The sequence below is a fragment of the Muntiacus reevesi genome, chromosome 5 (genome assembly GCF_963930625.1).
Source record: "Muntiacus reevesi chromosome 5, mMunRee1.1, whole genome shotgun sequence".
Taxonomy (NCBI): Eukaryota; Metazoa; Chordata; class Mammalia; order Artiodactyla; family Cervidae; genus Muntiacus; species Muntiacus reevesi.
In genome coordinates, this window is record NC_089253.1 from 107,496,645 (window position 1) to 107,524,098 (window position 27,454).

The 27,454-nt window shown below is 53.4% G+C and overlaps 2 protein-coding genes across 3 annotated transcripts in view; one reads left to right on the top strand and one right to left on the bottom strand.

Annotated features, from left to right (window-relative positions):
* KIAA1614 (KIAA1614 ortholog) overlaps positions 1-12,793 on the top strand; it is a 42,566-nt gene extending 29,773 nt beyond the window's left edge. For both annotated transcript variants that reach the window (XM_065936159.1, XM_065936158.1), the window contains exons 7-10: positions 1,589-1,847; positions 5,123-5,250; positions 5,923-6,107; positions 11,635-12,793. In XM_065936159.1, coding sequence (XP_065792231.1) covers positions 1,589-1,847; positions 5,123-5,250; positions 5,923-6,107; positions 11,635-11,828 — 766 coding nt within the window. In that variant the 3' untranslated portion in view covers positions 11,829-12,793. The remainder of the gene's footprint in view (positions 1-1,588; positions 1,848-5,122; positions 5,251-5,922; positions 6,108-11,634) is intronic.
* An 8,302-nt stretch (positions 12,794-21,095) lies between these two features.
* The window catches only part of STX6 (syntaxin 6), a 47,594-nt gene continuing 41,235 nt past the window's right edge, over positions 21,096-27,454 (bottom strand). Inside the window, exon 8 of the mRNA XM_065936160.1 lies at positions 21,096-26,800. Coding sequence (XP_065792232.1) covers positions 26,724-26,800 — 77 coding nt within the window. The 3' untranslated portion in view covers positions 21,096-26,723. The remainder of the gene's footprint in view (positions 26,801-27,454) is intronic.

A 27,454-nucleotide genomic window follows, 5' to 3' on the forward strand; every position in this document is an offset into this window, starting at 1 on the left:
AGGTGGGGGGTGGGGTGCTGGGTGGGGAAGGAGCCCCCGGAGTGGCAGCAGGATACGTTAACTACTCCCAGATCCTCAGAGGGCTTCTAGATTAGGTGTAAGCATGGCACCCCAGCAGTCCGCTCCCTGCCCTGTTCAGTCTAGTGTGCGTGCTTATTCATTGTGCAAGCTTTCCCTCAACGGCCTGTAGCTGCAGGCGCTGTTCTGGACACAGCTGTGCATACAGTCCCAGCCCTCCAGGTGCTCCCAGGATGGGCCCTCTGTCAGAGGACTTGCTCCTGACCCTGGGGTGGGAAACAGCCCGGCACTCATGGTTCCACGCTATCCTTCAGTCCCGAGGCTCCGAGTCCTTGCTCTGGGGCTGCCGAGCTTTGGTGAGCTGGTCCTCTGGCAAGGCCCTCCTTTCTCCACTACACATCACCCTTGGTGACATGTGGCCCAGGGCTTCACACGCTACTGCAGCCAGATCTCCATCTCCTGCCCCATATGCTCCCCGGAACTCTGGATTTGAGTATCCAGTTCCCCTGACATCCCCACTAGGGTGCCCGAAAGGCCTAGTGGAACTCTTGATCACTCCTGATGAAAGCTGCTTCCCGGGGTCCTCCCCCCGGCCAACACACAGCACCCCGCCATCCCCTCGGTGCTCGCACTCCGCCGTCTTGGCTGCCCGCTCCCCATTCCCTCCCACCCTCATCCACTGGCACGTCCTCTTTGGCCCCTGCAGCCACCTGTATGGCGTTTCTTCTGGTCTCAGACTGTTCCTCCTTTCTGTGCAAACCTAACAGTCTCTATCTGCTCTCTGCCTTCCTCCTGCCCCTTCAGTTCCCTCTCCATGCAATAGTCTGAGGTGTCTTTTGAAAACCTTAATTAAGTGATGTCATTTCTGTCCTTTTACTCACCTCACCCTGACACAAACCCCTTACCCTGACATAGCACTCAATGAAATTCAGCTTCGCTCACCTGTCAGATCCCTGCTGATCCCTCTTTCCTCGTTTTGTCAAAGTCCTAAGGGCTCAGCCCTGTCATGTTCTCGAACCCACCACACAGCGAGCCTCTTCCTGCCTAGGCCTGTGGTTTCAGCAGCTCCCTCGCCCTGGAATTCTCACCTCCAGGCTCGGCAGGGTTGACTCCTTCCTGCCATTCAGCCCTTGGTTTAAATGTCGTCTTGTGGGAGAGGCCTTCCCCCGCCACCCTGTCACCCTCTGCTTCACCCTGCTCATCGGTCACTCAGAGGGCTTCTTCCTGTTTACTAGCCTGTTGTTCGTAAGCACCCAAGTGGAAGGGCCTTGTCTGGTGTATCCCATACCCTCATTATCTGCCACATGCTGGCAGGAAGCCTCGCAGAGGTTCTGAGGAATCTCTGGGTGAACGGATGACTGGTGAACCCATAGTGGGCTGTGACCCTGAGGGTCTTCTCTGCTGCCCAAGCAGAGGCTCCTGCAGAAGTCCACTCGGCCTTGCTGTCTGCAGCCTGGCTGTCACCTCCTCCTCGAAGCCGGGGTGCTGGCCCACCTGGCCCATGGGACCCTAAGGTTCTTGCCTCCCACAGCCCTCTCCCATGCACCTCACATCCACCTTTGCATTTCAGTGCCTCGTCGGGGGTCAGTGCGGACCCCAGCCCGCCCTCCGCCACCGCTTCTGACAAGAGCAAGAAAAGCAGCGGAGGCATCGCCTCTGCCCTGGGGCTGAAGAAGTTTTTCTCGGCGCTGAGTCATGGCACGCGGCCCAAGATGGCCAAGTCCCGCAGCTACAGCGTGGAGCAGCTGCAGCCCCCGGCGCCCGGCCCGGATTCACACACTGGCACCCCCAAAGTGAAGAGAGCCCCGTCCTTACAATCCCTGCATCTGGTGAGTGCCAAGGGCCCAGCCGAGGAGTGTGTGAGGGCAGGGGGGTGGTAGCCACCACTGAGATGAAAGGTGAAGGAGAAGGGAAGTGCTGGGGCTGCTCCTGAGGAGCCCGGGATGGGGAAAGGGACGCTCCTGGCATCCCCACAGTCCATCTGGGAGACGTGGACTCCCTGGACACGGTGTGATGAGCGAGTTCTGTCCTTCCACCCCACTGCCTCAGCCTGGGCTCAGCCTAGACCCCTCCCCCTCCCTCACTCCGACACCTCTGCCAAGGCCTGGCATCGGCTGCCTGATTATTCTGGAAGCTTCCCCGTGGCCACAGCCACTCTGTTAGTCTAGCACAGATCACTGCATACCTGGATTGCCTCCACAGCCTCCTCACTGGCGTCCCTGCCCTGTCTTTCCCCATGTGACTTCCAGAATGGTCCTTCCTGCATGCAAATTTGGTCTTGCTGCCCCCCTTGTGGAACATCCAGCATTGGTCCCTTACCACCCCCAGGAAAAGACTTTGAGGTCACTCGACATTGCCAAAGGGTTTCTATAATCTGACCGCTTTAGTAATCTGACTGATCATTCCCCTAATACTCAACTCCAGTTATCCTTGACCTTGCAGTTCTGAAATCAGGCCACACAGTTTGAACCTTCACCTGAAATATTCTTCCCATCTTCTCCGCCTGCTAATTCCTGTTCATTTAAGGCACGACTTCCTCCAGGAAACCTCTAGCCCTTCCTTGGGCTGAGCTGGGCACCTCTGCTCCATCTTTCCTTCTCATCCTGTGCTTTCCTCCTTCATGGAACTTGTCATGTAGTATTTTGATTTTTGTCTGTCTCTCATCAGTGGAATGTGAGTCTCTGAGGGAACACTACTTGATCTTTAGATTCCAAATAGTATGATAATTAGCATAGTAGACATACACAGTACACAGTGAATGAACGAGAGAGTGAATGAACACAGGCAGCCTTCTGAAGTTCCCTTCTCACGTGCTAAAGGATAAACCAACAGCAAACCAACAGCAGCGCTTAAGTCTCAGCTAGGTCTCTGAAAGTGCTATTCTAGTCCAGGTTTTCCAGGTATCATGTCTGTTCTCTCCCCTGCCCTCTCCCCTGGGCAGAACAAAGCAGGCGATTGCAGTTTAGGGCATTGGAGCCTTTCATTTTTCAGTCTGAAGTAGGGAAGAGAATGCAGGCTGAATGAACATTCCACTGGTCGTCTTGCATCACGTATAGTATAAATATTTGCTGGTTGGATGAATTGGAAGGCAAAAAAACAAAAGCAAAATGATCTCAAGCTGGGGACAAAAGCCTAGAGTGACATGGTGCTCCAGGAATTTGCTGCTTTTCTCCTGAAGTTAGATTTGTCCCCGGTGTGTCTGAGCCATGGTGCTCAGATGTATGGCCATCAGAGCTTCAGTCTGTGTACCCAAGGGAGATGACAGCCCATTATCTGCCATGTAATCCGAGTGGGCCAAGTTAGGAAGTAAGCTGGCCAAGAAAGGGTGAGAGCAAGTGCTGGGAGGACTGAGCAGCAGAAAGAATTGTTTAAGAACTAAAAAAAGAACTAAAATAAGACTCCACCTCACCCTGGTATATTCATGACCTATCTCAGGGTGTGCGTGGTGAGAGTGCAGATGGGCTTGGTTTTCACTCTGCCCTTCTAAGTAGGCAGTGAGCACCCTCACCACGCGGGCGGCTCCCACGTCCTCTAGTGACTGTGGCTCGTTCGTTCCTCCCTTCCCCCTCCTCCCTGCCTTTCCACTCTTGAGTTGAACATGACTTCTTCCAGGAAGCCCTCCAGAACTTCAAGGCAAGCTCAGGGTCCCCTCTTAAGCTTTTAGATAATACAGCTTCCTGAGAGCATGGATTCCCAATGTGATAAATAAGGTGTGCTGTATTTGTTTAGAAGTCTGCCTCTCCCTGCCTCCCACCTGCACCCTCAGAATAGCCTCCTCACTGGGTCAGTTTCTCGAACACAGATCGGACCTTGTAATTATTCTGATTAGTATCATTCAGTGGCTCCTCTGCAGGTCATATGAGGTCTCTCCAGATCTGGCCCTTGGCTCCAGCCCATCGCCCATCACCTCTGCAGCCCAGCCACCCAGACCACGAGTATGTTCCAGAACACTCATGCTTTCTTCCATCTCTATCCGCCTGCCTCTACTATTTCTTGCCCCTGTCTTCACCTGGAGAGTTCTTGCTTCAGGTGCTGCGCAGGCAGCGGCTCCTCCAGAGCCCCGAGGCCTCCTGAGCTGAGTCGCTCTGCTTCCCTGCACAGTGTCATCCATGCTTCTAGCCTCACACTTACAACATACATTTAGGGCTTCTGACCTGTCCATGCTGACCCCACCCCCAGCCATGCTGTGAACTCCTTGAGGAACTTCAGTCTTATCCATCATGCACGGTGTTTTTAGGTGCATACTTGATAAAATTTTTAATGTCAGCGATCATAAAAGGGATACTAAAGAATCACAAACAAAGATTTTAACTCTAAAATTGTGTTCATGATTCTGTAATTATTTGATCTTACCTTTTTTTAAAATGTATTTATTTATGACTGTGCTGAGTCTTCACTGCTTTCTCTGTGGGGAGTGGGGTTACTCTAGTTGCGGTGGCTTCTCACTGCAGTGGCTTCTCTTGTTTCAGAGTGCAGGCTCTAGGTATGCAGGCCTCAGTGGTTGTGGTGCACAGGTTCATTTGTCCTGTGACGTGTGGAATCATCCTGGACCAGATCTCGGACCCGTGTCCTGCATTGGCAAGTGGTTTCTTAACCACTGGACCACCAAGGAAGTCCTACCTTTTTCTGTTTATCAAGGAGAAAGTTAGATTTTCTTAATCAGTGACATAGTTAGCATTATCCTATTCAGTTGTTATTTCAGCTAACACATTTTTTTCATTATTTGAAGCTTCAGAGTGCCTGCAGAGGCCCATCTCTTTAAGTAAGTTATGGTTATTCTGTTAAGCACTTTCTCAGCAGGCCCTCAGGCTCATGGTTGGGGGTCCATCCCTGTCAACCCCTTGGTGGTGGCTTAGTCACTCAGCTGTGTCCGACTCTTATAACCCCATGGACTGTAGCCTGCCATAGTCCTCTGTCCATGGGATTCTCCAGGCAAGAGTGCTGGAGTGGGTTGCCATTTCCTTCTCCAGGGGGTCTTCCCGACCCAGGGATTGAACTCGGTCTCCTGTACTGCAGGCAGATTCTTTACGGACTGAACTACCAGGGAATCCCTGTCAACCCCCCTTGGCTTTTCTTACCTGCAATATTGGGTCTTCCCCACCAGGTGTCACCCTCTCGCCAGCATCGGAAAGCCACCTCCTTTCAGAACCTCCATTCTCTGCTGAGTGGCAAGGCGGACCGCTCCAACCTCTACCTGGTAGGGGAGCCAGGGGATCACAGTGCTGCTGACAGGTGAGCGTGGGCAAGTGTTTTGGAGGGGAGACCCAGAGCATGGACAGTGGAGCTATACACTTAACTCCTTCCTGCCTTAGCAGCATGGCCCGGGGGAGGGTCCCTTTAAAAGAGAAACTGAGGCCGGCTACCTGTGCTTCAGGTACCTCAGGGGTCTCAGAGCCCACACTTCAGTGCCCTTGTCCTGAGCAACTGGACAGGGGTTGGGGCTTCTGTAGAGTTGGAAGGTTTGATTCCTCCATCCCTTTACTATCCAATGACATCTTGAAATCTGAATGTTCAGAGAGCTTCCTTAGTCCAGCTGAAGATTTGATTAAAGATCCAGAGACAGGGTCCCCAAAGAGGTCCTTGACCCCTGACCAGGCCTGCCCAGAGAAACCGCCCTCTCTGATGAGACCCGCTAGGCTATAGCTGATCTCACCGGGGGCTCCACAGAGGGGCTTCAGGGGGTCTATTAATTCCTGGAATCTCTGTGTAAAATTAAAAACCTCGTCACATTCTTAGAGCGATCTCTCTAATTAAAATGATTAAAAAGCCCTGGGGGAGGGGGCTCTGTGGAACCTCACACAGCTGGGGGCGCCGCCAGGCCCGGCCCTGGCCGGAGGCCTCCTCTAGGCCTAGAGGCCCCAGTGCCCGCCCCCTCTGCCCGGCCTCGCCTCTCGCCCCTTACAGGCCGGGCAAGGCGCCAGCCCGGCGCGCCCTCAGCGTGGAGGACGTGAGTGCCCCCGGCCCGGCGCGCGCCGTGGGCCGCCTGCTGGAGGTGTTCCCAGACGGCACGAGCCAGCTGCAGCTACAGCGCCCCCCGGAGGGCACTTTCGGCTTCAACGTGGCCTCCGGGAATGGACGCCGGGACTCAGGTAGGCCCCGGCCCCTGTACCGGCTCCACGGCCCCCCAGGCATCAGTAGACTGCCGCAGTGCCTTCCGGTCGTGGCCGCTTCCGTTTCCGGGTTTTCACCGAGCAAGAGCTCTGGACTCAGAGAGCCTCTCAGTGAAGGGACTGGAATTCTCCCCTCCAGGCGGTGGAGATGGCAGGCTTGCCCCACTGTCCCTCGGTCCATCTTGAAATCAGACTCCCGACTCCCATCTTTTCACGGGAGAGTCAGAGGGAGGTTGTTTGTGTTGGCTGGTTCTCCGGATCTCTTTGATGTGGCTGGTGTGGTTCCCTTCCTCTAGCTGCGGAGTGTGTCCGGCACGTGGACCTTGCCTGCCTGGCTGTGCACCCAGGCCCCTCCCTCAGGACGGGCTCCTGCTGGGGATGTTCACATGGATCCTGGCTGCAGGCCCCTGGCCGGGGGGGCCTGCTAGGTCCCGATTCAGCATTGGCAGGATCAGGGCGGGCCTCTGGACGTCCTTCTGCACCCTGGCCAGTTCTCAGCACTGCTGATGAATGTTTCAGGGAAAAAACGACTTGCCCAGGCCTTTACCCAAGGTCTGTGGGCTAGGATCCATCACAAGGTGAAAGTGAAGTGAAAGTGAAAATCGCTCAGTTGTTTCCGACTCTTTGCAACCTCATGGACTATACAGTCTCTGAAATTCTCCAGGCCAGAATACTGGAGTGGGTTGCCATTTCCTTTTCCAGGGAATCTTCCCAACCCAGGGATCGAACCCAGGTCTCCAGCATTGCAGGCAGATTCTTTACCAGCTGAACCACTAGGAATCCATCACAGGGTGGGGGACCTTGAAAGGTATTTCTCAGCTGAGATGAGTAGGGAAGGACGACAGACATGCAGGAGTGGGAAGGAGAGGAGAAAGAGGAGGAAAAACGGAGAGGCAGACACAGAAAGACACACGCAAAGCTGCCCTGGGTGGATTGTGCCGCGGTGGGTTCAGTCCTGTGCTTTGATCTCCCGAGTCAAAGCTCTTTAGGTGGCAGAACACTGTCTGCTGCTGGAGTTGCAGACTGAAGTGAGTTCTTGCATATGCTCCATCATTTATTTTTCAACAGTATACGTTGAGCATCCACTAGGTGTTGTAGATACTGGGGACCGAGCAGTAAATGGAACAGATGAAATCCTTGTCCTCAGGAGTATACATTCTCATGAGGGAGTTAGACTATCTATCTATCTATCATCTATCTATCTATCTATCTATCTATCTATCTATCTATCTATCTATCACAGGATAAGGCCCAAGGGCAGTGAGTTGGGAGTCCTGATGGGACAGCTTTTCTGAGAACAGACCCCTGAGCAGACAGACACTGGCATGAAGTAAGGGTCACCCCGTGTGATGTCTGGGCAGTGAGTTCCAAGCAGAGAGAACAGTCCAGGCAGGGCCCTGAGGGCTGGAAATGAGCTTGGCCTGTGGGAGGAACTGCCAGGAGGTCAAGCTGGACAGAGGGGGGCAAGGGGGAGAGACTAGGCTGAGGGTAGGAAGGTCGGGGGACGGCTGAGCCTCCAAATGTGGGAGAGAGACAGTTGAGCTCAGAAGGGGCCGTCTTCTTTGAGATGAGACAGGAGTTACCAGGGGCTTGGAGCCGGGACCGACATGCTCTGATTTAATGCTTTTACCAGGATCCCTGGCTGCTGTGTTGAGAATAGACCCTAGTGGGATGCAAGTGAAGCCAAGGAGCCCAGTTTTAAGGTTATTTCAATAGTCTGGGATAGACATGGTGGTGGCGGCTTGGACTGGCATGGCTGTGGAGGTGGTAAGAAGTGGCCGGGTTCTATCTGACTTGAAGGTAGTTTTGACTGTTTGCTGGTGGATTTTACACGAGTGTGAAAGGAAAGGAGGACAAGGGTCTCCCCACCCTGGGCCTTAGGAGGGTCCCCATCTGTCCTTGCAGGGAGATGGTGGATGTGAGCATGTGTTGACCATCATAAAGCGTTCCACAGGCTGTTAGCCACTCTGCCCTTTCCTCCAGCTTCCTCTGCCCTTTGGTGAGGGGGTCAGGCCCTGCCAGAGAGGCAGCATGCAGGCGTAGTTAGACGACAGAGCATGGTTTGTGCTCCAGTGCCTCTGCTGTCTGTGTGACCTCTGAGCAGGTTACTTACCCTCTCTGAGCCTCTAGTCTCTAATTTGCAAAATGAGGGACTTCCCTGGTGGTCCAACTGTTAAGACTCTCTGCTTCCCCTATAGGGGGTACAGGTTCAATCCCTGGTTGGGGAACTAAGATCCCACATGCCAGGCAATGCGATCCAATAAATAAGTAAATGCTGCTGCTAAGTTGATTTAGTCTTGTCTGACTCTTTGTGACCCCATGGACTGTAGCCCACAGGGCTTCTCTGTCCATGGGATTCTCCAGGCAAGAATAGTGGAGTGAGTTGCTGTTTCCTCCTCCAGGGGATCTTCCCAACCCAGGGATCGAACCCATGTCTCTTATGTCTCCTGTGTCTGCAAGCAGGTTTTTACCACTAGTTCCCCCTGGGAAGCCCATATATAAATAAACAATACCTAACTTGTAAAATGGAGCTAATGAAACCCTACCTGGTAAAGTCATGTCAGTGGGGTATATAGGAAAGTATCTGGCACATGTTGTTCCTTCCCTCTTCAGAAAAAGAATGTGTATTTGGGGAGTAGAAATCCAGACAGAGGGCGGGGGGGAGGGGGCCAAGACATGATCTGCACCAGCTGCCAGTGCGAGCTCACACCCAACCAGGCATTCTCCTGTGCCCCCCATCCTTCCCACACGTCCCTTTAGGCCTTTTTGCTGGCAGTGGGACTCCCTCCCCCATCACCCATCATGGACGGCTGATGAGCAGGGGTCTCCAGTGACCAGGAGCTTCTTGGGCTCTGCCTTGGCCTGCTCTGCGGGCACCCCTTGCCTGGGTGGGTGCCAGGTCTTCTCTGTCCTGCCCAGGTGGCACCCTCCTCTGGCCACTGCGGTTGGCTGTCGGCTGTCCTGCAGAGATGCCCTCACCCTTGGAATGCGGCTGGTACTGGGGCATCCTTGCCTCAGGCCGTGCTCCAGCCCCCCAGGGTCGCTTCTCCTGGGCCTCAGAGGGGCTGTGAATTGGGGCTGGTTTGCATTCCTCACTAAAACATCCTGATGTGGGCATTCCTTGCTGGCTATCACATCAAAGTCTGTACAAGCACGTGAGAACGGCAGGCTTTGCCTTCTGCTTCTCGCTGAAAACAACAGAGATCATACATCCTTAACAAAGGCCATTTCCAGCAGACAATAAATGTCTACAATGGTCTCTTTGTCATACTGTGTCATGACTTCCAACTGTGAAACGTACCCCGGAGTCTTTCCCCTACATGGCAGGCGTGACCGCAGTGTCTGGTCCTCCAACTACATTCTTTTGGATTTTCTCATCCCTCCGCACTGGCATGCTCTGCTGGACAGCAGCCATTTCTGCAGGTTCCTCCCCTGCCTCCTTACCTGCCTTTCCCCCCCTACTGCCAGCACACAGACAAGGCAGGCAAGCTGCTAAAGAACACAGAAAGAAGAGGGGAAGGCTAGGGCAAGGGCTGCGAGAAAAGCCTTATGCAGCCAAGATGACAGACAGGCCTTGCCAGGAGGGAGCCGGCCTTGCAGGAAAGGCTCAGTTCAGCCAAGAAGCACCAAGAGCAAGTTCCACAGCTCAGACCGGGGAGCCGGAACATGTCAACAGATTGGCTTTGCTAAACCCAAGAGCTGCAGACCTTCGGGTGCCTTAGAGGAGATTTCCGCGCACATTCAAACCCCAGTTTTCGAGGGTGGGCTTTGAAAAGCTTGACTTCTCTTGGGACCAGAACGAGGCTGGGCGGACTGGAGAGATGACTTCCCACTCATCCAAGACGTCTTAAAAGACTTCCAGCCACAGAGGAGACACTCTTTCAGGTCCCTTCTAAGAACACTGATTTTAAGAGGAAGTAGAGAGCCCGGTGTGGACAGCTGCTAAGTGTTTCTAATCAGCCAGCCAAGCCCAGGCTGGGGAGCAGCGAGGATGCTTAAAGCTACACCAGCGTGTCCCAGGGCGCCCTGCAGGGGCCATCACCGCACAGGCTCCCCCACCTGCAGCCTTCCTGCTCTGCACACCTCTGCTCACTTGGTGCGACTCGGTGGGTGGGGGGCACCCATGGGTGAGTGACACCCCGTCTTCCCTGGAAAAGCCTGTGCTCCCTTGCTCCCTCAGGCAGAGACAGCTGAAGGGGAGGGTTTGAAAGGTTTTCCGCAGAAGTAGGGACTCGGTCAGCTGGACTGTCCTACACTGTGTGGCCAGGGAGCCCAGCCCAGCCAACCCGAGGCCCCCAGAGCCTGCTCCGCTGACATGAGTTCCTCATACTGAACTGGGGAAAGGAGAAGCAGCTCCTTCCCAGGTTCACCCTACCTCAGACACCCAGTTAAATGGTCCCAGCCGGGTGGGGCCCCTCGGGGGCACTGGAGGGGAGAGTGTATGCAGACAGGAAAAGTGAGCCACCTTGACTGGAAATAGGCGGCTAGAATTTCTATGGAGGCTTCCCTCGTAGCTCAGTTGCTAAAGAATCCGCCTGCAATGCAGGAGACCTGGGTTTGATCCCTGGGTCGGGAAGATCCCTTGGAGAAGGAAATGGCAACCCACTCCAGTGTTCTTGCCTGGAGAATCCCATGGACAGAGGAGCCTGGAGGGTTACAGTCTATGGGGTCTCAAGAGTTGGACACGACTTAGCGACTAAACCAACCAACCAACCAGAATTTCTGTGTTTCCTGGGCTTTTGCCCAGATGCCTCTGAATTCTAAGGATCCATATCCAAGGAAGACTGAAGCCAGGGCTGGTCCTAGACAATGTGGTGAAGCAAATAAGGTTTGGATTTGACCTCAGCCTGTTCGCTATTCCTTGGGCTTCCCAGGTGGCGCTAGTGGTTAAGAACCTGCTTGCCAAGGCAGGATGGGTTTGATTCCTGGGTCAGGGAGATCCCCTGGAGAAGGGAATGGCAACCCTGGACAGAGGAGCCTGGCAGGCCACAGTTCACAGAGTCGAAAGAGCTGGACACGGCTGAGCGACTAACACTTTCACTTGTTTGTGGCTCCAATGATACCATCCACTCCCAGCTACTTGAGAGCAGCAGCTGCATCTTATTTGTGAATGCCACCTAGAGCAGGGCCGGGCATGTCGTAGGTCTTAACATTTTCCTCCTTATTTTATAATCAAAGCTTCTCCCAGAAAAAGATAAGGTTAGCTCATTCACACTGAGGTATACATGAATAACAACAGCTTAAGGCATTATTTGTATTAAGGTCATTTTAAAAGAGAAAAAAGGAAAAATGAAGTGGAAGCGGGCCTGCTCTATCATAAAGCGAGTTGTGGTTGAGAAGTGGAATAATGAGGGAATGTGCGGGCATGCATGCGTGAAGCACCTTGTATAAGCACCTGCCTCCCCTCCACCCCCACCCCCCATGCCACCCAGCTGGTCGGCATTCCACAGAGCTGCGTGTCTTTGATTTGGATTTCCTGCGTTAATTCTCCTGTTTTCCTTTGCAGGGTTCTACGTGCAGGAGATGGCTGACGAGAGCACAGCCAAGCTCTACTCGGGGCTGCTGGGGGTGGGGGATGAGATCCTTGAGGTGAACGGGGCCAAGGTTGCAGGGCTGGGCTTGGCTCACGTGAGGGAGCTCCTGGCCCACGCGGAGAGCTTGTCAATCCGGGTGCTGAGGCAGAGGCCTGTCCCACGGTGACGCAGAGGTGCCTTGGCCCTCACTGTTACCCCCTCACCCCGCTGGAAACCCCGAACCGCCCCCGGGGGTGGCTGGGAATGTGCTTCACAAAGCTGCTTTGTCTACTGAAAATGAACGCGGTGGCGTGCAGCCCCTCGGCCCCGGTCGGGCTTCGGTGACTGACCGTACTTGCAGAGGGAAGGAGCCTGCTTGTGTGTTTTGTTTAAGGATGTTAATTTATGCAGAAGCAGGGAAGGGAATGGGTCTCCGGCCCTGACCAGGCCTGAGGTGGGGTCACCGTCTTCTGGCACCTTTGTTGGCAGCAGGAGGAGAGAGATTCGGTGGATCCTTCGGTTGGTCCCTAAGCATCATCGCCTTACCCCCAGGCCCCGTCCCACACTGTCGGGGGCTCCCCCAGCTCCTCTCACTCCAGAGCCAAAGAAAGTACTTGGCCATATTGGCCTTGAGCCTGCCTTTTTCAGTCTCATTTCTCCCAGCTCCCATCTGACACCTTTGCTCTTTTTCCAAAAATGGACCAAGTGTCCTTATAGCCATGGACCATATATCCCAAACCAAAAGTTGGCAACATGTGTCTGGTGTGAGAACATCTGAGAGATGTTATCTGGTAGTCAGAATATTAAGGATTTCTGGGAAATCTTTTTGATATATGAGGTTGAAGGAACAAAAGGAAACCGAGACCAACTTTAGGGAAGTGCAGCTGTGGCCAGTGGGACTGGCCAGACCAGCCCTGCCCCACACCGCCCTGACCTCTGCTCCTGCCCAGAGTGAGGCTGGTGCCAGGCTGTCCTCAGCCACAAGCTCTCAGCTCAGGCTCCCTGGGGGCAGCTGTGGGTGGGTCGCTGGCAGGGAGACGGCAGGGCACTCGGGCAGGGGGAGGGGCCCTCCTGCCTGGCACTTCCACTGCCCAAAGTGTTGGGACTCTCTGGAAGTAGTCTTAAATTATTAAAAAGCAAAGCCAAAACGTCTCCCACTCTTGAGTCGCTAAATTTTGGGCTGAATGTTCACTTGAGCTTCACTAGCCTGGCAGGGGCCTGGGGGGAAGGGGGAGGGAGGACACAGGCATGCCAGAGGGGGGGCCGGGGAGGCCTCTGGAGTCGGGGTGATGCCAGGGTTGAGGTGGAAGCCTCCAGAGGTTGTTCTTTGGCTGGAAGAGGAGCGCTGGGCAAGGTGCCTTTAGGAGCAGGAGACAGACCACAGCTAAGGTTCCTCAGATGGGATCAGCAGGGGTGTGCAGCCCGGGGCTGCTGGGGGCAGGCTGTGGTGAAAACACTGCAGAATCAGGTTACCATGTGTGTGGCTGCAACTCTTAGCAGGCACGGTTGCTGAAGGAGACTTGTGGCCTGAGAGAAAGAGGACAGGCGGTGGGAAGGGGGAGGTCAGGCAGTCGTGTGTGTGTGTGTGTGTGTGTGTGTGTGTGTGTGTGTGTGTGTGTGTGTGTGTGTGTGTGGTGAGTGAGCTCTCCCAGGAGACATGTGGTCTGAGAGAAAGATGACGGGCAGTTGCGGGGGAGGTCAGGCAGTCGTGTGTGTGTGTGTGTGTGTGTGTGTGGTGAGTGTTCTCTCCCAGGAGACATGTGGCCTGAGAGAAAGATGACGGGCAGTTGGGGGGGAGGTCAGGCAGTCGTGTGCGTGTGGGGGTGAGTGTTCTCCTCTCCCAGGGCCTTAGCAGCAGCAGCCGGTTAAAACCCCTCTTTACTTCCCTGGAGACCAGCGGGGAAGGACAGCTCCCAGAGCCCCTAACACGGCAGGCTGGGGAGGCTGGGTCGGCCTGGGGTCAGGATGATGGGGTTGAGCAGCGGGATCAGTGGAACAACTACTTGGGTCTTCCAGGTATGAACAGGGCGCTGGGATAACTCAGACACCAGCCCAGGGCCCCCACAGCATAGAGATGGCCCCAAAACAGGAACTACAGGAGTGGGGAAACCCTGACATCTCCTGCACCCCAACTTGTGGCCTTGTGTTCATAAGACTTTGAGGAAATTTCATGTTGAAAGATGCTTCTAGAGGCAAAAAGGCCCGCTGTTTTCTCTGTCTGGTGAGGATAACCAGGATACATGCCTCTTCAGCCGCAGCTGGGAAGTGGGGTGCTTGGGCTGGGCCTGGGTAGGGGAAGGTTTCTAAGGAGCCCTGAGCAGCTGCATCTGTTAGATCCCAGGTGCGGGATCAGGCTTCTAACACATCTTATTTCATCTTCATCCTTAAACTAGTCCTGCCAGGGATGTCCCATTTATTGTCTTCTTTTACACAGATGGAGAACCAAGTTCAGCAGCGATGACAGGCTGTTCAGACCTAGTACTCTGACTGGGGGCCCACTCTTCCTACTGCAGCCCCCTCCCTCTGTCCCCCATGCCAAAAAAAGGCTGGATGGAAGGAGGAGGGAGGGAGGTGCTATGGGTTGTGGTGTGAAGGAGACCTGCTTTACTGTAATTCCACAGAGGCCGAGGCTGCTCCCTCCTGGAGTAAAGTGATGCTGGGCCCCGACTTGTGTGGGTAGGAGGGGGCTTTGGATTCTCCAGCTTCCTCTGTGAGCTTCCCCTTCTGCTCTGCCTGGGGAACTGCTGACCTGGAAAGCTAGGTCCAGCCCTGCGGCATCCATGCCTCCCACAGGGCCATCAGAACCTTCTTACTGAGAAAGTGTTAGTCGCTCAGACGTGTCTGACTCTTTGCGACCCTATGGACTGTAGCCCGCCTACATTCCCCTGTGCATGGAATTCTCCAGGCAAGAATACTGGAGTGGGTAGCCATTCCTTTCTGCAGGGGATCCTTCCAAACCAGGGATTGAGCTCAGGTCTCCTAAATTGCAGGCAGATTCTATATCAGCTGAACCACTAGGGAAGCCCTTGTGTTAACTAGGAACCAGGCCATGGGAGATGCAGGAGCTCAGATGAGAAAGATAGGCTCCACCTTACCTGGCCAGAGGCTAGGGGAAGACTCAAGCATCACTACCTGGCCTGATAGTGCAGAGAGGAGGCAACTGGTTCGCCCTGGGGAAGAGAGGCTGACAGTGATCTGAGATTAGCTGGGGGAGGCCTGCTTAAGAAGGGGGAGGCAAGGTTCTTAGGCTCTTGTAAAAAAGAGGAGGAACTCCCAGGAAGGTAAGGGAAAGGATGTTCAGACAGAAAATAAGCAGCTTGTTCAAAAGTATGGATTTCTCCTGAATTTGCCCTCTATCCCTCCAGTGGCCGTGTAAGCTGTGTGTCCAGATGTCTCTTCGTACAGGTAGGCACCTGACTGCAACCGCACAGAACAAAAAGTGGCCCCGACTTTGGCTTCAGGCCACTATCCTTAGGACAGCCAGGAGCCTGTTCCGGTGGGATGGCAATCTCGGAGCCCCCAGCCAAAGCCGTGGGCATTGAGCTGGTCTGGCAGGTTTATGGAGGAAGGACGCCTATTTGGGCTTTTTATTTTAGGGTCGCCTTTTCTCAATACTGGAGGGGCACCTGGGAAGTGAGAGTGTGTCTCCTCGGCAGAGCGCCGCTGGGTGTCTCCGGCTTGGGGTCCGAGGTCTGTCGAGGGCACCCACCAAGGCCCACCCCACTGCCCCGAGGCTACTTTGTTCCAGATGGTGGTGGTGGTTTAGTCGCTAAGTCATGTCCGACTCTTGCGACCCCATGGACTGTAGCCCTCCAGGCTCCTCTGTCCATGGGATTCTCCAGGCAAGAATACTGGAGTGGGTTGCCAGTTCCTTCTCCAGAGGACCGTCCCGACCCAGGAATCGAACCGGCGTCTCCTGCATTACAGGCAGATTCTTTACCGACTGGGCTATTCAGGCGCCGCCGGCAAGTCCGGTCGGCCCTCCCCGCCCCCTCGGCGGCCCCGGAGGCCCCTGTCCCGCCGGCAGGAGGATGGGGCCGGCTGCTCTCCGGGCCGCCTGGTCCTCGCCTCCGTGGGGCCGGGGATGGGCCCGGGCGCTGTCTTCTCGGGGAGGTCCAGCAGGTCGGGGCGCGCTTAGACCGCGGGAGGGCTGGAGCCTGGAGTCTGACGGGGCTGGAGTCTTGGGGGTTTTACACGCCCCGCAGCCCGCACAGCCGGGACCCCGCTCGGTTTGGCGCCCACTTTATCCTCGAGGAGTGCACCTTTGGGGGCGGGAGAGGGGGGGAAGAGGGCAGCCTGGGGAACTGCCTGGAGACCGCTCCCGGCCTTGGCGGCGCTGCAGGGGGACGAGCTGGAGCCGGTGCTGGGGTGAGGGGGAGCAAGGTGACGCCGGGCGGCATGTGTGACGGGGGCCTGGGGACCCGGTGCGTGCAGTGCCCCAAGCACTCTCACGTGGAGGAACCGCAGGCCCCAGTCGAATTTTGGAAACCAGGGTGGACCTGGGAATCCAGGGATGTGCATTCACTGTGCCGTCCCCCACCCTGCTCCTCAAATACCCCAGAGCTCTGCTGGGGACAGGAAGGTCAGAATCCTGGAGGGACTACTCATCTCCGAGTTGCAAATTAGGACTCCTAGACTCAGAGGTTAAATTACTTATCCAAGGTCACACGGCAAGTAATTAACAGAGGTAGGATTTGAACCCGGCCCTCTGCAACTCCCAGCCTGCCTCTGCCCTTCCAGCGATCCTATGGGGCTCACCTCTGGAGGCCTCCGAGCCGCCCTCCCACCCCGCCAGCCCCCCACCCCCAACCCCTGAAGCCTGTGATCAGCTCTCCAGGCCCAGCTCTGCAATGACCTTCACTATAGCAGGCCTGGGCGGCTTGGCTTCGGTTCTCCTTCAGGGAAATGGAGCTGGTGCTCCCACCTCCTGGCTGGGGGAATGGAGCAGGGCGGGCAAATCATTTTACAGAACAGTGTTTCTGAACTGCAATCACAACTACTAGTGGGTCACAAAATATTTTAAAGAATGACCAGCATTAAAAAATAAAGAACAGTGCTTCACACAAGGCAAGGTTAGGTTTTGTATGGAAAATGCTCCTTTAAGACGTGTGTGTCCCAGAGTTGTAATCTGAAGTGTGTTCTGCTCTGAGGGTGGCATAGAACCATCTTTGGGGCTGAGGCTGGGAGGCTGGCCCCTCCATTCTGCCCTCAGGGCCCAGCGCTCCCCAATTTAGGAGCTGCTGAATCCTGGCCTGAGGGCTGGTGTGAATGGGCCGGGCTCCTGGGGGCAAGAGGCATCCTTGCTCCTACATCCCTGTCACCTTGAGGAGGCCTGCACCCGGGGTGGGGCACTGTGACGAGACAGGGCTTCCTGGTCCTCCAGGCTGGCCACTGGCAGTGGGATTCCCACAAGGGCAGTTTTTGGCTTGAACTTCAAACTTCAGTTGCTGGTTTCTTGGTTCCACTGCATCCCAACTCCACACACTCACTCATCCACCCATTTATCTTATCTGTGTGTCTTTGTTGGGGCAGTCTCCCCCATGTCCACCCGTGGACCCCAGACAGCCTTCAAATATGTTAGACGTGTCCACCCACAGAAACATTCCATGACACTGATTTCGAAAACTTGTGCACCAGAGCCGAATCTGGAATTTTGGGTGACATAGAAAAGAATGCTGCAGTCCAGGGAGTCACAAAGAGTCAGACACAATTGAGCGACTGAACTGAACTGAGAAAAGAATAGCTTTATTGCTTTGCCAAGCAATGGGAGACACAGCAGGCTTCTTCCTTTGAAAACTGTGTGTGCCAACTTGGAAGGATCTGGTGCAGAGTTTTATAGTAATGGTTCAAGGGTGGGTTTGCTGATAAGACTAGGGTGTGTCCAGGGCCTGCACTCCTTTAATCTGGTCCCAGGTAATCTCAGGATGAGCTTCTCTGGTTCCTTCAATCTGGCCTCAGGTGGTCTTCTCTGGAATGAAGAATGCTAACATCTTTCATTTGTTGGGAGTTTTAGTCAAAGATGGGCTTCCCTGGTCACTCAGTCATCCACCTGCAGTGCAGGAGACTCAGGTTCGATCCCTGGGTCAAGAAGACCCCCCAGAGAAGGGAATGGCTACCCACTCCAGTATTCTTGCCTGGAGAATTGGAAGGACAAAGGAGCCTGGCAAGCAACAGTCCATGGGATCACAGACTTGGACATGACTGAGCGACTAACACACTTAGTCAAAGATACTGTTACGTGTATCCCTTGAGAAGGAACCAGGACCCTGCTGAAAGTCTGCACAACTCTTTCTTGACTGTCCTCCTTGTGTGTGTCTTCCATTTCTTCCCTGATTAGCAGCTATTCGAATCTGCCCTTTGGAACTCAGGGAGGGGCATGGAGGCTGGAGTCTGTTCCCTACGAACAAGAAAAGGGGGACAGAAAGGCTTCCATGTCCAGGAGCCCCACTGGGTCCTGCTCAGTTTCAACTCCTGCATGCTGACTATGGCCCCCTCTGCTGAACTCCTGTAGAATCTCATCTCAAGGGCTCTTCCTTGCGGTTTTTTCCCCATAGAACTGCCTATTTATCCTCCACCAAAGTTACCTGGCAACAACTAGAATTCCCTGGCTCATCTGCCCATTTCCCACCCCAGGTTGTCACCTGATCCCCTTCCTTCCCTCCCTCTCCATCATCCTCTCTGAAGTTTCCCTTTCTCCTAGGCAGCCAGAAGAGCACCTGCTTGAAAATGGCAGCAGCCTTCCTTGGCAGGCAGGTCTGCCCAGCTCTCTCAGGCTGGGGTTTGGCCAGGTCGCAGTGCTGGGCGCCAAGGAAGGGGCTGTGGCAATTGGCTCTGACACTCTGCCCACAGAGCCAGGACTTAACAGCTGTCCTGCCAGGCCTGGAGGGTATCCGGGCTCTCTGGTGGATGCCCAGCTGCCTGCTGGGCCTGCCTTTGTCTTGTCCTTCTGCAATCTGGACTCGGGCCCCGACTCACAGTGTGAAGCTGCTCTTAGGGGTCTGGCCCGATGCCGGGCCCTGGGGCGAGGCCTGCCCTGTCCTTGGGATGCCCATATCCCCAGGGTGAAAGCAGTTACAGCTGTGTGGAGAGACAAACCAGTGTGCCAAGGGCTACAGTAGTAGCCCCTGGCAGGTGGCCCCTCTGCACCTGGTGAGCAGAAAGGTTTCCCAGGAGAGGCAGTCCCAGCTTCCCTCCCAGCTCAATGTTGTCTCAGGAACAAGGAACACTGGCAGCCACAGGGGATCACAGTGACCTTTGGATGCCACAGCTTTCTCATCCTGTGCTCCTCAAGACTGTCTCCAGACTTTTCTGAGTTTATATAATGAGCTTGGCTCACTTATTGTTTTACACATTTCCAGCCAAAGGAACAAAAGCTCCAGAACGTTTTATCAGCAAGGCTGACCTGCCCGAGGTCCTTGACCAGATTTCTTGAACTCTATAGTAGGCTTATAGGGTTTGAGTTATGGTCAAGTTCAAGGTGGCTGGCGTCCATCATTACCATCTTCGGCACTTCTAGTTCAATGCCTTCACCTGCTGCTTGCTTGTACTGCAGGTTATGAGCCTTCTTCCTCTCCTCAGTTTGACCTGCTGTTTCTCTGGTTAGAACAATGGCTTGGTGAGAGAAACATCTGCTCACCACCCCTGAAACCTAAATAGTGACTGCTCAGAAAGGCTGCATCATCCGTCAGAACTTGGTTCCCATTCTATCATGCACTGGTTGTCATCTTGCGGAAGATTCTTAATTGCTCCATGCCACAGTTTTCAGACACTAAAATGGGCCTCAACAGTATTTCCCTCATGGGGTTGTGAGAATAAACAGACCCAGTCCCTAAGGCCTTGGTCAAAGACCTGCTGGCATACCAGATTATCATCAAATATTGGCCCAAAGTATTAGCTTTATAAGCTACTAATGAGATAAAAAACTTTGGAAATTTGCTGTCCTGGAAGAGTTGATGATCCTTCCCGAAGGCTGCCCAATCCTGTGAGCTTTTGTGAATGGAGGCAAAGCCATTTAATGGTGCACATCACGGTGGACAGAGACCGGGAGGGAGGAAGCAGCCCTGCAGAGGTCAGAGAGGCTGGCTTTGGGAGTCCACGTCTAAGTCCAGGGCGATTTCTGGAGCCTATCACTCCCTCCCTGAGGGGTGCTGGTGGGGATGTTGCCATCAGGCTCTGCCCGTACCAAACAGGAGCCACTGCTGCGTTCTGGCTGGCAGCACCTCGTGTGGGGGGTGGAGGGGAACCCTATTCCCAGACAATTGACACCCTGGACATTCCAAGGATGGGGGCACACATTTGAAATGTGTCCTCTTTGACAGTGAAAACACCGTGGTGGCAGAGATGGGTCTTGCCTTCCTGTGGGTTCCATTTTTGCCTCTAGCGTTCCCTTTTAACATTCCCAGTATGAGTTTTGTGTAAGACTTGCAGCCAGTGGGACCTTTGGAACAACAGCAGAGCTGGGAGTAGCATCAAGGCGCTGGGGGAAGAGGACCTCTTAGCTATGGGGATGTACATCTGCCCTTGGTCCACGCCATGGGGTCCATGTTGTCCCCTGAGGGGTGGGGAGGTGATCGGCTTTTATCAGGAGATACGTAGAACCATTTCCTCCTCCTGAAATAGTTACTGTAACTCACCACTCACTCCTCTAGTGAGGCTGAGTATGGTGACTCACCTCTGCCCCTTCTAGTTATCAGGTCAGGGGGTCATCAGGCTGAGGACTCAGGAAGCACTGCTGGGCCAATTTCCGAGCGAGGTGCGGGGGACAAAGTACACAGCTCTGCCCCTCACCAGCTGTGGATGAACCTTGAGAGACTACTCGTGTCTCGGTTTCCTTATGTGCGGATTTGCGGTTAAGACTAAATGAGGAAACTTCTCCAGTTCACATAGGCATTTCCAGTACTAGATGCGGTAACAGAACGTACTAGAACAGTGCTTGGCACATATATAGAACGTGCTCAACCTGAGCAAGGACGATGATGGCAAAAGAAGTGAAGACCCCTGTACTTAAGGAGCTCACATAGCCCGACCTTGTCCCACAGAGCTCAAGGCAAGCTCTTCTGACTACCAACTGGCGTGGGCAATATTCTTATATGCCAACACTTCAGTGAAGAGCAAGTCAGGGACTTGATTCCTTTGTGTTCTAGTCTCTCTGACCCCCAGGTGCTTCATCCCAACTGAAACTGTGCTGTATGATATTGTGAATGCATAGTATGACTGTCTGGGGGTTTAAGAATTCATATATATATATAAAAAGAATTCATATATAACTTACTCAGCCACAGAAAACAATTTAGAACTCACATCTCACACCAGCGACACACTTTTCCCACCCCAGACATATGCACATGTCCATGTTTATTAGTGCAAGCAGGAGGAGGGGAGGCAGCTGGTGTTTCGGTCTGAAAAGAACTAAAAATAAAAACCAACCAAATCAAAAACCAGGACAAAGTTCATGGTCTCTCCATTTCTCTTTAATACTGAACAGTATTCTTTGTACAGTTGTAACATGATTTCAAGAGTAGAAGTAAGAAACATTACTGATAAACTTCTGGGTGTAAAAATATCACTTTTAAGGATGGCTAGTGGAGGCTTTTTTAAACGTTAAGTATTTTTCAAAAGTTTTCAAGTTTATTGTGTCATCAAATTTTAATGTCAGGATTACAATCAAGGCCATGAAGCTGTTTTATTTTACAACAGGGGTGGTTTACTGTAGCCTAAATTCCACAATGCAGGAGCAGTGGTTCTCAAACTTGGGCGGGCATCAGAATCCCCTGGAGGGCTTGTTAAACAGCCCACTGGCCCCATCCCAGTCTGTGAGTCGGCGGGTCTGGGGTGGGGCCCTAGAAGCTGCATTTCGAGCAAGTCCCCAGCGGGTGCGGCCGCCGCTGGTCCCACTCCACACTTGCCGAGCCACTGCGTAGAGGAAGCGAGACCTAAGCAAGGCTGGAACTGCTGGCCCCAGGGCTCTGACACTGTTCTCCTGGGGTGCCGGAGCTGGGGCGGAAGCACCATCTGGAAGTCACCACGGCCTTTGCATTTCTAATCACTGGTCTCACTTCTTTCATTTGTACCTTCTAGCTAATTAAAAATAAAATGCTCTAAGGTTATTTATCCTTGAAAGAAAAAAAACAACAATGGTTTAGTCCTGCTGAGCATTGCCACGTATTACACTTTTAATTACACTAATTTCTGATTACAAGTGAGCCAGTGAAAGCGTATTTCCACTTACAAAACCCGAATTCATCATCATTTACAGCTTGCTTGCTTTGGCCCTCTCCTGGTTTCCAGGCCGCCCCCCACCCTGGGTGTTCTCCCAGCCCGGGGCAGTCAGGACGTCATCACATGGTGCTCACAAGCAGTTCCAATGCCTTATTAATGGGACACCTGCCTGGCCTCCCCTCACCCCGCACAGACAACAGGGTACATTCACACTGTTTTCCTGAGGATTAGGACGGCTGCCTGTCCCGGAACCGACTAGCTGTGGGGTCACAATTCCCATTCAGTAACCCAGTCTCAGCCAAAACCTACTTTCTGCAGAGCAGGAAAAGAACCTCCCTGAACTTGGCCCCACCCCCGGGGCTGCCAGAAAGCTGGGCTGGAGCCGGGCGCTGGGCTGCCGCCAGGGAACAAGCCCACGAGCTCCGGTCTGCGGACAACGAAGCTGGGTGGTCTTGTTTCTAATACCCCCCTGGAAAATCAAGTGGCTTCCAGGTTGGATAACTCGTAACTTTTAAGAAAAAAAGAAAAAAGGCAAAATACACTTTCTCACAAAGGGTCAGGACCATGAAATGTTCATGTGAAGCCCAAGCAGCAGGGCAGGCGCCTGGACGCTAAGCACAGCTCCCCTCTGCACGGCCTCGGGGAAGGGCATTTCTGGACACAGGTCACATGCGAAGGAAAACAGCACCAACACGTTAGCGTGTGTCAGGGGGAAGCCAAGTTCTCGTCCTTTCTTCCTCACCTCCCCAGGTGTCTGTCCTAGTAAAGAGACGGTCATATCACCTAACAAAGCACTTCCAACCCACGGACATCGCAGCGACACAGCCAGAGCGCCACTGTAACATTCAGAGCCTCGAGCTCATCCAAAAGCAAAAGATGTCACGTGGCTGAGCTCAGCAGGGAGCACAGGTCACTACGAGCCTCTGTCCCGTCACTGAGCTCGGCTTGTCCCCGAGAGCGGGTGGGCTTCCTGGGGCCAAGCCTGGACTGCAGCCCACCCAGTGACTCCCGTCTGCTCAGGGAGCTGAAAGGGTGTCAGCTCTGAAAACAAGAGGACTGAGCTAAGTGACCCTAAGTCCTTCCGAGTCTGCTGTTAAGGACACTAACACCCCAGAAGTCAGCAAGCTTGGAGCTCTGGCCTCCAGGTTCACAGCAGGGCTGTTCTGGTCTCTGAGGGCTGTTCTCTCGACTCAGAACCCTCCTGGGTTTCTGGACCCGACAGCAGACAGCGGTCAGCAGTCTCCCTGTGAGCGTTACCAGGCAGACCAAAGGAGCTCCTTGGTTTCAGCACAGACTGGGAGCTGGGTACGGGTAACCAAATGGGGCAGGAAGGCTAATTCCCCCCACCAGGGAGCTCCCCCCTGCCCCACAGACAGAGGCTGGGAGTGGGAGGCCACAGGGTCCTACCCTGGGCACCGTTCTTGTGCCCTGGGCTCGGGCACGGGGCTGCTGGACTGTGGGGCTGCGGGCCCTTTGGCTTCACCTTCTCTCTGCACTTGATAGACAAATAACAGTCTTCAAAAAAATTTTTTTTCTTAAAAAACCTGGAAGGGGGAGAAATGCCAGTGAGAGGAAGACAGAGAGGGCGCACTGGTAGTACTGTGTCCCATATTTTAGAACTTGAGCTTTCTAGACGGTCCGAATTTTGTTTACAAATTTGTCCTGTGTACCAGGTAACACCACATGGTCCAAATTCCAGCGTGGAAAAGCAACTCGTATTTATCAGTTGGTTTTAGATCTTCGGATGCTATGAATTCTCGAGAAAGGTGGTAATGGTCTCACTTGACAGCCAGGGAAATAACCAAAAGAAAATCTTGGCTCCGCCACCTTCACTTACAGAAGGTAAAACACTTCACAGAGACAGATTTCTGCTGGAGTTAAGACTGCATTTCTCTTCGCAGCCCTTAATCTCACGAGGTGAGAAGGACTGGAAGTTGCCAAGTTGTTGGCTACCAGACCCATCAGTCTGTCTAACTCTGGCTAAACGCAGAGAATAATGGGCAAGTTACCAAGCTTCTCCCCCGGCTCTGGCGTGGAGAGCCTCATGTAACACACATGCTGTGACATCCAATTGCCACGCGGCAGAGGCACACAGAGTGTGTTTGTGATTTTTCACAGTTCACACAAAGACAAAATCAAAAACCAGGACTAAAAACTAAAGGTGTTTTGGGTTTCCCAGCTGGATTCCTGCTCTGGCAAATTCTTTCAGTGGTTCATTCTCCCATTCTACCCACCCTGCCCAACCAACTGATCAGTAAAATGTTCTCCCAATAAACAGAAGTTGAGCTCTTTCTGTTATCCATCGTATCCTGCCAGTTTTTTTAGCAATGACGAGTACGGATGAAGTACATGCTGAGGAGGGGAAAGGCCCCATGGCTACAGGAAGTGCCTTTGAGCCTCATGGAGGTATCGTGGGCATCTGCTCCACCCCCCATTCCACCACTGAGGGTCAGTGGATCACAGCAGGGAACTCACAACATTAGGTCACTGACGAGGAAACATTTATCCTTAGAAACGAATCTAAGCCCCCGGCAAGCTCTGTCTGCAAGTCTGGAATTTCACTGGGGAGCCTTCAAATGAACACTGGTCTGCAGTGACTGCCCAGTCCTGACATTCAACAGCCAGGGTCAGACCCAGGATCAGGTCACCTGGGGCTGTGTGGCTCCGACAAACACATTAAAAGGTGGCCTATCAGAGAACAGCTCCTCCAAGGCCAGAGACAGGGAAAACGCTGCACTGCCTGGATTTTAAGTAAACTTTCTAAATAGATTCCTCTTCAGTCTGGTTTGCAATAGCCACAGTTTAGCAAGCACCTTAAATGAGCAAGTCTGCCAACTCTCAATATCCCCAAACAGTTAATAGTTAAGTTTCGGCATCACAAAATTTGGTTCCTGAAGCCTGGGGAGAAGCTTACTAATGACCAGCGTGTTCCCGACAGGCCCTGCAGACATAATGTCAGTTTCGCAGGACACCATCAATCTGCTAACACCCGGAGAACAGCATGGCATTTAAACAGGGCACTCAAGAAGCCGGCTGCTTTGTGTAACGTGGAAGGTGGGGATCATAGGACTGAGGTTGGGTCCACATGGATGTTTAACAAAGACATTTTAAGGACCAGCTGTGTCTTCAGCTTGCAGGAGACTACTTTAACAAGCTCAAAACTTGGAGAAGTAATCTAGTACCCCACATCTGAAGCCATTTGTAAAAATCACTTTTTTCCCTAATTTGAAAACAACTTACATATCAAGTAGAGTGGAGTGTAAACGTGGATGTCAATCACCCTTTTAATTTTATAAACCTGCTTTCAGCTTTTCATCCACAGGCAGATTTCCTGACCTACCACGATCCTAAACATGAGAAAATACCCTTCTTTAAAAAAATTGTTATAAGAATTTATTCCAAAGTGCAATTCAAGGGTTAGCTGGGCAAGTACATCACTGCAAATCACACACACGAAAAAGGGAAAAGAGAAGCTCAACACAAACAAGATACAAAGAAAGAAAGGGGAGAAAAGTTACTGTGCTGAGGAATGGACCCCGAAAGATGAAGAGACGGGAGTTGAAGCCAGAATTCTTCCCAGATGTTGCTTCATAAGTGCAGAGGGAGATGGTGAGGAGGGACCGGCAGCCGCCACCGCCACACACTGGCTCCAGGCTCAGCTGCTACTTCAATCCTAGGTTTTCATCAGGGAAGTTACAAAAATATCCTATATACACATGTACACTGGAGGCATTTTAAAAGTCACCAGAAGCTTGGAGTGTACAGTGTCTCAGCAGGGTCAGCAACTAAAACCCAATGAAAGCATCCGGAAGAGCTCAGTTATTTGAATGGATGATAAACCACATCGTCTTACAGAAAAAGGAACCACGTTTACCTACCCATCCTTACAATTATAGGGTAAGAAAAATATGGTCCAGAACTAGCCTTTTTTGACATGGTTTCTGATAAATGTCATTAACGTACTGACCACTGCCAGCCCTCAAGGCGGAGTGCTGCCGGAATAAAATAACTGCTGGGGATGCCACCCTGGGACCTCAGGCCACTCACGTGAGCCGCTGAGCCGCTCATTTCAGGGTCCCCCTGGGAATGCAAGTTGCCCCTCTGGGGAGGTGGCTGTAGGACAGTGGAATGAATCCAGCAAGGGCCTGACCCCGGCGACCTCACCCGCCCTCCACGCTGCTGCCTCATGCTCCCTTTGATTCAAGCCACAAGTTGCCAGCAGCCCCAAAGCCCAGTGCTTTTCATTCTTTTCCACTGGTTATTCCTACCACAAAAAACAGCGCCTAGAGAAGCATTTTCACCCTAGCACTTACCCCTGAAAAACCAGTCACTGCATCTTCTATCACAAAGCACTTCGGAGCTCTCTGTCCCACTAACCACCAGCTCTCAGGAGTGCGACAGCGCTGCCTCGACAGGATGCGAGACCTATCCAGGCACCCACACCTGCTGCGGGTGTTTCTGCAGTGGCCAGCGCAAGCCGTCTGATGGGCGAAGGGTCTGAATGGGAGAAAAGAGCTGCCAAAGACGGATGGAATGAGCATCAGCCAACGGGAGCCGAGTCCGCGAAGCTTCCTGGATTCCTCGAAGGCCCTCCGGGGGAAGCGAGGTCCAGGGCGGGAGCAAAGCAGGGCCAGCTGTCCTCGGAATGGGAGCCGGGGAGCCAGGAGCGCATAGTCGTCGACTTCCTCTGCCCACCGGCCCTCCCCACGCTGGGCTGGAGGCGCTGTCTCCGCAGTGGGGTCACAGAGAGAAAAGTCAGCTCAGGCTGTGCTTCCAGGAGAGGGCCGCGAGGAGCCCGCTGCGCGCTGCTTCCCCCTCTGCCCCGGGGTATGTGTGCAGCAGGAAGCGAGCCGGGGCCCTGCCGTCACAGCACTAAGAAGAGGATGAGCACCACGAGCAGGACCACGAAGAGGACCGCGATGGCACACCACTGGCGCCGATCTGGAAGGCAGGACACGGGGGTCAGCTCTCCCAAGGCCCTACACTCCCCAGGACACAGTTACAGGACAGGTAAGGCAACACCTGCGTACAGAATGGGCAAATGGTGGCAAAGAGACACCCCAATCTGCCCGGGCCTGGCACTCAGCTGCTGCTGTTCCTGGCCTGCCCGTACCCCAAAAGCCAGCCTCAAAGAAGTACTGGCTTTGTGTCTCAGTCTCTTAAGATCAACAGGCTGCAGCTTTCTGCTGGTGGTTATCACATCCCTGGAAAAGGTGTTGGCATTGGTGTTACGGGTCAAAGCTCATCTGCTTTAATCTCCCACCAAAGTCACATCATTTAACTAAATAATCATGGTCTTTTCTCAAGGAGCATGACGGGAGAACAGAAAGGAGATGAAAGCTGCTGGTGGTCACTTTAGGAAACAAAAAGCTGAAAAAGCAAGCTGTAGTGATCATGCGTGTGTGACAGGCTTCACACCATCCTGGGCAAGAAAGATCACTTAGCCACATTAAAGTAACTGACATGAACATCTTGTAAATCAAAGTGGAATGTCTTTTCTGAAACTTTCTGCCCTACTCACAATTTAGAACAGTCTCGGGAAACAAAGTAGTCAGAGCCCATCTAAATGACCCTAGAGCAAGCAGGCCCCGAGGG